We start from the raw sequence: 9,347 nt of genomic DNA on the forward strand, positions 1-9,347 counted from the left end.
GATTTCAACGTTGATTTCTGGTTGAAAACGCATTGAAATGGGGTCTGAACGTTTAAGGCCTATTTTCAACCTTTTTTCAACCGGCTAAATTACGGTTACAATATCAACGTGTCACAAAACACCAATTTCTTTTAAGATATTGATGGTTTGTTCAGTTGTAGGTTGAAAGAGACGTGATTTCGGTTACTTTGAACGTATTTCTCCAAAATCATATTACGCTGGCCGGTTATATCTGGTCTACATGAAGACGTGATTTCAACGCATTTAATGTTTCATATTAAACATCATAAATATGTAACTATAGACTGTGTGCTGTCAACAAGAAGCTCCCTGGACATCGTGATGAGAGCAGAGCACATTGAAAACACGGTGACGTGTGGTTTGTGGTTTTGTCTCACCTGTGTTGGTATGAGGGTTTTATGCCAGTCTTCGGTTAGGTTGACGTCAGGAACGACGCTTTGTATTACGGCCGTCGCCATGTTGGATTTTTGCAACCACTGAATGGAATTTACCATATTTGGACTGTGAAGGAGTGACGTAGAGACACTTCTCTTGTAGCAACCTGTCAATCACAGTAGCCCCGCCCTGACGCATATTTTGCTTTATGGTCTAGTTGACTCTAAATAGACCATAATTTAATAAACTCATGTTTCCAATGTTTACTGAGGTAATAAATCAAGAGAGAAATAGAGTCATTTTAGACTAGACTACTATACAACCAGAGGAGTCGCCCCCTGGTGGTCATTAGAATGAATGCAAGTTTAAGACACTTCAGCAGTGGCTTCACTTTTCAGAACTGGAGGTTGCTGCCTGATAAAAAAGCATCATCTCTGCTGTAAATGTTTACCAACAAGTTGTGCTTTCCAGGTTTTTCCCCTGGGACAAAACAAACAACATGTCTAAAGATGGGAGCTGAACCTTCAAGGGAAATCTCTCAGCCCATCTCCACCAGGTTTGTCAGCAACAACCACTGCTGTTGTGATTGTATAAACGCAACCCACAATTGGCAAACACCCCGTCTAGACCAGCGCTGTAAGGAGTCAAAAAACACACTTCACTGAAACTCAAAAACAAGCGCCGATGTATGCAGGCATATGAGACACGTCATACAATCTTGCCAAAAACTAAATTGAACTCATCAAGCTGTCTGCCTGCGTAGCAGCAGCTGAGGTACAGCAAGGTACTCAACAGTGTGTGTACTGGTAGGTCTGTTAGCTGATGGCAGTTAGCCTAACAGACCGTCTAAAACAATAAAAATCAGCCGCAAAGCAGCGGCCGCAAGGTACTCAGCAGTGTGTGTACTGGTAGTTATGTTAGCTGATGGCAGTTAGCCTAACAGACCGTCTAAAACAATAAAAGTCAGCCAAAAAGCAGCTGCCGCAAGGTACTCAGCAGGGTGTGTACTGGTAGTTCAGTTAGCTGTTGGCAGTTAGCCTAACAGACCGTCTAAAACAATAAAAGTCAGCCAAAAAGCAGCTGCCGCGAGGTACTCAGCAGGGTGTGTACTGGTAGTTCAGTTAGCTGTTGGCAGTTAGCCTAACAGACCGTCTAAAACAATAAAAGTCAGCCAAAAAGCAGCTGCCGCGAGGTACTCAGCAGGGTGTGTACTGGTAGTTCAGTTAGCTGTTGGCAGTTAGCCTAACAGACCGTCTAAAACAATAAAAGTCAGCCAAAAAGCAGCTGCCGCGAGGTACTCAGCGGTAGGTGTACTGGTAGTTCTGTTAGCTTTTGCTGTGTTATCACTAGCGGACCCTCACCGGAAGATAAGCGAGTGAGGAGTCAGCAAATAGCAGTATAAAACTGGTAATAAAAAGGTGTTTCGAGAAAGTGTGAGTCACCACAACCATTAAAAGGTCCTTGAGCATGCAGCCATATCTGACCGCGCACAATAATATGCAGTTTGTTGCAGCAGAATGTGAGATTAGCCGTAGACAGACAGAGAGGTGCACGTACACAAGCGCACACAAAATGCGGCCGATGGCATGATCTTCCTGGCGGAGATAATAGAACTCCACAATAAATGAAAAGACTGAGGTGCAGTCACGCAAGAGGTACATATCATACGTGAGACTTTAACTCATAAAGTTAGCTGAATGAATCATGAATTATCACATTTGTATCTGTTCCCTTTTACCTACTATTGAGCTACAAACTCAACCACTTTGCTTTCACTTGTTTACATTACGACACTGATTCACTTTTTCCTGGTTGACGTTGCTGAGACGCTGACCCTCCTCTTGAGGGCATTACTGTCGAGGTCAGCCCCGAGAAAAAAGTCAGGGGGAAATGGGAGCACAGTGGAGAAGGACAGGAGACAGATAAGAGCTGGAGGAAACAAGGAAGCTGCTCGGATGCAGAGGGGTCCATCAGTAAAAACTTTCAGGGCACTCAACTGAGCAGCACTCACTTGTAGCGCTCATATCTTGTGTTGAAGTGTGCTAGGTGTTGCATGAACTCAAAGACCTGTATAAAGGTCATTGACTATCGTGTGCAAACTCTTTGAACTGTGAGACGAGCTTCTGTTAATTTAGGGCAGATCGTCTGCTTTCAGATGAGTCAGGAATGAATAGTGAATGAATAGTTAATGAACAGCACGTTGGATTCTTACAAACTTACAGACAGATAATTATTAACACGTTGGCTTATAGTTAACTGATGCAAGAGGACTTTGTGAATTCTAATTTGAATAACTGGTTATATATATATTTATGTTTTAAAGTCAGAAGACAGGTGTGTGAACTGGCAAATCAATGAAACACACACTTGTGGGTGCTGCTTAAAATACCTGGAGCTAAAGCAGAAAGACAGTCTGTAAAAACTAAACACATTTTTTAACACACTGCAACATGTGTAGGCAGTGAAAACGTTTAGTGATGCAGATGTTTGCGAGTACTGTATTGTATATGTTGTCATTTTGGTTTTTAACTCGCCACACAGCACATTAAGAGGCAGGTTTAATAATAATAGTTATTTTATAAAAATAATAATTGTAATAACAATTATTAAATATATAATAATAAATAGAAATGAGTATGATTATTATCATCATTAAGAAATTGGTCACTGGTGATACCCGATCTCAGTCACTATGTTTAAGTCATTAATCAACTAAATGGTATAGGTTGGTTGATCAATTAGCTGCTGCAATCCAGATGTTAGAAGTCACCACCCAGCTGATGAAGAGGACCATTCACAGACAGATGTTTCATATTCTTGCATCTTCTACTTAACTGATTTGATTTCTCAAAGCAGTTCCATCTACAGAGCTGTGAGAAAACCTGTGAAATGTTTCTTCCCATTGAACAATTTAAACACTGACATTATACGTACTGAAGTTTTGAATTGTTCATTGCTTTATTGTAATGTTGAATGCAAACTAACACTCGTGTCAAGTTAAAAAAAAACAGCTGGTCCGTCTGTGTTTACTGCAGAGACGGTGAGTCTTTCCTGTGAGAGTTTCAAATGCAGAGAGAGAGAGAAAAAAAGCTGCGGGTGTTTTAACTGTCAAGTCTCACACATTGCATGTGAGAACGTTCAGTGATGCAGATGTTGGTAAGTAAGGTTTGGCTAAAGTAGAGCCACTTCCTGTCTCTGAAGGGGCTGCAGTAACACAGGAAGTTTTTATCTCTTCACATCTTTGCAGAAACTCTTCATCGGCAGAAAATTTTTACATTTGTATTCTTTCATTATGTCTTCTAGTTGCACTGTGTTTATTATTGTGTGCCAATCACAAACATACTTACGGCAATAAACCGTTTTCTGATTCTGTGGCCGTTTGACAAAACTCACCTCAGTAAGAGGTTTTATTTGTACGATTCTTTAAATGTAACAGTTTGTGACGCAATTTAATAGCTTGACATTGAATCAGTATAAAAAGGTACACACACAAATATCCCTCAAATAAATGTACAAAGCAGAAATACGTGTGGTTACATTTAGCCAAATACTTCCGTTTGCACTACTTGATCAAAGTACAACTTGAATTTAAAACTGAAAGAAGAGGTTAACTTGCATTAATTGTTTTGTTGTATGGTAGACCTCATTCCTATTTGCATGAAGGTCCTCACATCAAAAACACACCCTGTAAACTATGATACAGGTTCATAGAGCTGCTAATATAGAAACATGTCACCACAACCGCTTCATGAAGGAGCTCAAAGGCCAAACTCAACTTTTGAAGAACACAATATACTTATTATCATGGTCCTTTGTATCCCACCACCTCCATACAAATAATGCCATGTAATTTAGATTTTTATAACAGTATGAACTACTGAGACAAATACAATGTCAATTAAATCAATCTATATTTGAATAGCACCTTTCATACAGGTTAGTGCAGTTCAAAGTGCTTCACTGATAAACCAAAGAAGGAACAAGTGAGGACCGTGAAACAACAGATAAAGCAAAAGATAAAATTTAACAATGTGAGAGCATGAGAGAAGAACATTTTTATATGTGATAAAAAATGAATTAAAACAGTATAGTAGTAAAACAGTGTGTAATTAAAACTACATTAATACAATAATAATACAATTAAATTAAATTTGACAACGTAATTAAAAAAAGGGAATAAAATAATTAAAATGTATAAACTGTTCTTAATCAAAGCCTGTCTGAATAGGTTGTTTTAAGTTTACGTTTAAAATGTAGGCCTCTCTGTAAAGAAAGTGTTTCAGGAAGATATTTAAGATTGTTCAAATTGAAGCCGGTATAAAATCCTCAAAAAGTTGCACTACACGGTGAACTCTGCAGACATTAACTTTCTCATACTTGAAATAGTCTTTATGCTCTGCCAGTTATAAAGATGTTCAGTGGTAAGTTGTGGGTGAAAAAACAACAACCGCTTCCTTGATTCTCATCAAACAACAAGAAGCATCAACTCGCCTTCTGTCAGTGGAAAACTCACAAGTCAGCCTCCAACAGCCACGAAGAAAACATCGCACCGCGGTGACGCTGGTGAGCTACAGATTTTATTTTAAACTTGTGCTGTGATCAACTAAAGTGAGCAGAAGAATAATGGTCTTCTTTTTTAGTTTGAAGATATACATTGTTATCCATTTTCTGAAACAGACCATATGTGCTCTATATATTTAACTATTTATCAAGTTACAGAACATAAATACGATTAAAATAGAAATAAAATGTGACTTTTGATTTATGCGTTAAAACAGAAAAAATAAACAATGATTTTCATCGGCATGATCTTCGCGACTCTGGCAACAGCAGCTCTGGCAAAAGGTACATTTGAGTGTAAAAGTATATTAATGCAGTTAACTGATATTGTCTATCAGTGTATAGACAATATATAAGTAAAATATGAATACAAATATTTAGTTCAAGGCAGAAGTCATTGAATTTAGAAATGCAGCTAAAATTGAAAGTCTCATTAATTCCTTTTTGAACACAAATAAGAAGAAATTGTTCTTATCTGTTATTTACAGAACTGTTTCTTTTTGTTTTTAGGATCTATTGAATGCAATTTGTCTGAAGCTGCTGGAGCTCGGCAGTGTTTTGGAGCGGTGGGGCAGCTGCTGATTTTTCATCTGACAAACAAAGCAAATACAAATATTAGGCTGACAAAGGATGGTACATATCTGATTTTAAAAATAGCAAAAAATCAGACAGAGACAGATGAAGAATATGTGACTCAGTCTGAAGTCTTCACCAATGGAACGATCACACTGGGAAATGCAATGAAGAGACACTCTGGAGATTACCTGCTGGAAGAACATGGATCTAATGGTGTTTTACTGAAAAGAGTCAACATGCGTCTTGAAATACAAGGTCGGTAAAATATCAATTGTGGATTAAAGAAAAATATGTTGCATCTCTAATACCGGATATTTAAAACTTGGCTAACATTGACTACCGCTTAAAAGTTTGGGATTATCTGCCTCAAAAGTTAGATTTTCCTAAACGTAAGAGTGAATTATTTAATTCTTCTTTTTTTGGAGTAAAAACTATTTCCAAATATAAATAATGCATTTAGTGTCCAGCAGCAGAACCCCAAACTTTTTAATAGTGTATATTTACGTTTTAACTCTTCATCTTAGGCTTTTCCATAAAAAAATGTGTTTGTACATATATTATATTTTAATAAGCTGCCTGCTTATATTAAGTCTCACCTTCACTGATTGATCCAGCTTAACAAGAAAGATTAAAGTCAGCCATAGATCTCCACTGAAAGGCTTCTTAGGCCACAAGACTAAGATTGTATTTGCCTAAACATGCCGACGCTCATCTTTTAAATTTATTTTAAGTTTATTGAACCAGGAAAGTCCATTTAGAACCAGTTCTGTTTTAAAATGACGACCTGTCCAAAGAGGCAGCAACAGGAGTCGATACGAGACAAAATAAAACATATTCTCATACAATTACAACATTCACATGTGCAATATGTAAAAGATGAGATCGGGTTTGATAAACACGTCGCCCTGCTTCTGATTAAAAAAGAGAGAAAAGAGCAGCTACGAAATATTATTTTTAACAATCGGAAATAGGAACAGATGATGGCTCCATAGTGAACACTGTAGTTTGTGGATCTGACTTTTAAAATCTGTAGACGTCCTGCTGTTTATGCTTTATTTGTGTCTTCCAGTTCCAGTGTCAAAGCCAGCTGTTTCCCAGATGTGTCTGTCACCAGATCATCAGAGGAACATCAGCTGCTCCTCTGAAGGAGACGCAGTCCAGTTCATTTTGACCCTGAACGATCTCTTACTGGTGTCTCCTAGCAACAGCACAGAGTCACCGTCTGGGAGTAAAAACGAATCAGAACAACCGAGCATTTCAAACGTCACCGTCAGTTTACACAGCGAGCAGACAGGAAACCTAACATGTCGAGTTTGGAACAATTTCAGCAGAGACGAAACCGTTATTCACCTGACAAGCTGCCGAGGTACAAAGTTTATTCACTGCCACTTCACATGTATTCATTAAATATATATATATATATATATATATATATATATATATATATATATATATATATATATATATATATATATATATATATATATATATATAAAAACGGTTATGGTCGGTTTCGACACTATACAACGCTGCGTATACACTTACCACGCACCCACTCACTTACACTGCTGAAATGACTGACCTCACATGTCACTGTTAGTTTATGTTCGTCTTTTATGTTACTCTATAACCTAATCAATAACTGTTAAACTGATTAATTGAATGCATCTCCGGTTTTTTTGTCATGGCCGTTCGGCCCGGTTTGTGACAATTAATAATCATATTTAGTTTTGCTGTCTGATACTGGAAAGTTTTCACCTAGAATCTCAAACTGTCTTATGTTTTTTATTATTATTAATAATAATAATACATTTTATTTGTAATTATTTTAGCGCTTTGAAAAGGGTGCTCAAAGGCACTTTACATGGTAAAAATTAAAAAATATATTTTGAAAAATATTTTTTTCAAAGACCTTGAAATTGTCTCAAAGTCATCTTCATCATATCTCATTTGGTTTGATGTTTGTTTGTGTTTTCTAGATTTGGGTTCTTCGTTCCCTGTGGTGACGTTGGTTGTGAGAGCTAGCGTCGTGTCTCTGCTTCTTCTCGCCGCTCTATGTCTCGGTTTAATAAGACGTAACAAAAGAAAACCCGCAGCAGCTGCTGAAGGTGAGAGAAAGATGTTCTCAATAATCTGAATGTTGTTTTTGTTTCTTCTCAGGTTTCAGATTCTTCATTTCCTCAGTTATTAATCCGAAGCACATTTCACGTCTGTTTCATTTTTCCCAGGTAACCCTGAAGATGAGATTGTCTACGCAGATGTTAGAATAAAGAAAACAAGGAAAACTAGATCACATCAGAGTGCAACAGAATGTTCTCCATAAACATTAAGCCCCACAGTTTCCCTGTCCTAACCTTGAGATAAATAAAATAAAAAAGTGAGACTTCTTTCCACCTGTAGACTGACTCGTCATTAGGATACTTGTCACAATATCTGTTTTGCTCTATAGAGTCAAAATAAAACGATAGTCTATACTATAGACTATCGTTTTATTTTCTCAATTGTGGAATTGTTTTATACACATTAATGCATTTTTTACTTGTATTTTTCAAATAAACATTTGAATATATAGCTGTTTACTTGATATGCATTTGGGGGTCGGATTAGTTAACGTATTGTGTCGATGACGTGACTTTAGACATTCTGTCTGGATACGTTTATGTGAAGAATCACATTCACATATTTGATCATAACAACCTGAAAGTGACAGGAGGTCCAAGCAACTCCCCCGTAATAGAAACCAATGCGTTTATCTTTAGATGTACAGAGGAACGTCACCAATAGCTGGTCGGTGAGTTATCAATATAAGCTCGTGGTTGACATCTGGAACATCTGGAAGTTCTGCAAAAACGCTCATTTCAAGTTCGAAGTGAGCGTTGTGTAGTGATCATGTCTGACCACACGATGGAGCCAAAACTGTACTTCATGTTAGCATGGCTGGTAACTTTAAAATCAACAGTCGATGCACAGCCTTGTTTCCACCAACAGGGTCTATAATAATAATAATAATAATAATAATAATAATATAAAAATAATAATAACAATGAAATGACGCTGTTCACCAATCAAGCTTTGGGCCTTTAAAAAGGATGCTTTCAAGGACCGACATCTGTTTTGTAAAATAAGCAACATGCTCCGGTGATCTTTATTCTTTCTCATTTTGACCACAAGGTGGCAACAACGCGCAGCAAAAAGGCTGCCGTGTGAGAAACCTCGTCAACGTTCAAAGCCCATTGGACAAGACAAAATGTGATGGTGGCATAGATGCAAACAATATCGACTCCCTTAAATAACTACGGCGAAACGTTCAAATGTTTGAATCAATATACAGAGGGTCAAAGAGGCTTCGCCAGCAGTCAATGTTGTGATGTTATACGCGCATGGATTCAAGCTTTTGAGAGACACGTTACTTTAAATCAGTTATTATCTGTCAGTTTGCAAATTCTGTGTGTGACATTCTGTATATTTCAACAATAAAAAAATAAAACGTTGTGGTTTTGTTCAGCCTACGCCTGATGTTCAATAATATTTAAATATTTTGTCGAAAATTATACCTTTTTTTCCCCTTAATTATTCTGGGTACATACGTTTGTAATTTTATGTGTATTTTTTTTGCTTATTCACAGAAAATGCCCCTTTAAAAAAAAACAAACATACATTACAATTTAACCGACTGCAGTATCACTTCGTAGAGGCCTTTTCAAAGCCAATTGTAAAGTAAGCAAAAAGCTGTTTTCCATCTTTAATCAGGAACAAAGCACCTTTAGCCGCTTTAACCGGACCCATTGTGTAGAAGTAACCTATTGTGTGACTGC

The 9,347-nt window shown here is 37.3% G+C and overlaps 1 protein-coding gene across 1 annotated transcript; it reads left to right on the forward strand.

Moving 5' to 3' along the window:
• Positions 1–4,872: 4,872 nt before the first annotated feature.
• LOC137890801 (uncharacterized) lies at positions 4,873–7,986 on the forward strand. The gene is made up of 6 exons (XM_068735029.1): positions 4,873–4,959; positions 5,175–5,241; positions 5,467–5,787; positions 6,602–6,898; positions 7,512–7,640; positions 7,761–7,986. Exons 2-6 carry the CDS (start codon positions 5,187–5,189, stop codon positions 7,853–7,855), a joined length of 897 nt encoding a protein of 298 aa, XP_068591130.1. The 5' UTR covers positions 4,873–4,959; positions 5,175–5,186; the 3' UTR covers positions 7,856–7,986.
• The last annotated feature ends 1,361 nt before the right edge of the window (positions 7,987–9,347 follow it).

The sequence above is a fragment of the Cebidichthys violaceus genome, unplaced genomic scaffold (genome assembly GCF_023349555.1).
Source record: "Cebidichthys violaceus isolate CVI_PGR_0920_01 unplaced genomic scaffold, fCebVio1.0.p SCAF_69, whole genome shotgun sequence".
Lineage (NCBI taxonomy): Eukaryota > Metazoa > Chordata > Actinopteri > Perciformes > Stichaeidae > Cebidichthys > Cebidichthys violaceus.

Excerpts from the sequence above, each read along its gene's own strand:
- LOC137890801 (XM_068735029.1), top strand. The coding sequence starts at position 5,187 with ATGATTTTCATCGGCATGATCTTCGCGACTCTGGCAACAGCAGCTCTG. Across the intron at positions 6,899-7,511 it reads TCACCTGACAAGCTGCCGAG|ATTTGGGTTCTTCGTTCCCT; the intron begins GTACAAAGTTTA and ends TGTGTTTTCTAG. Across the intron at positions 7,641-7,760 it reads ACCCGCAGCAGCTGCTGAAG|GTAACCCTGAAGATGAGATT; the intron begins GTGAGAGAAAGA and ends CATTTTTCCCAG.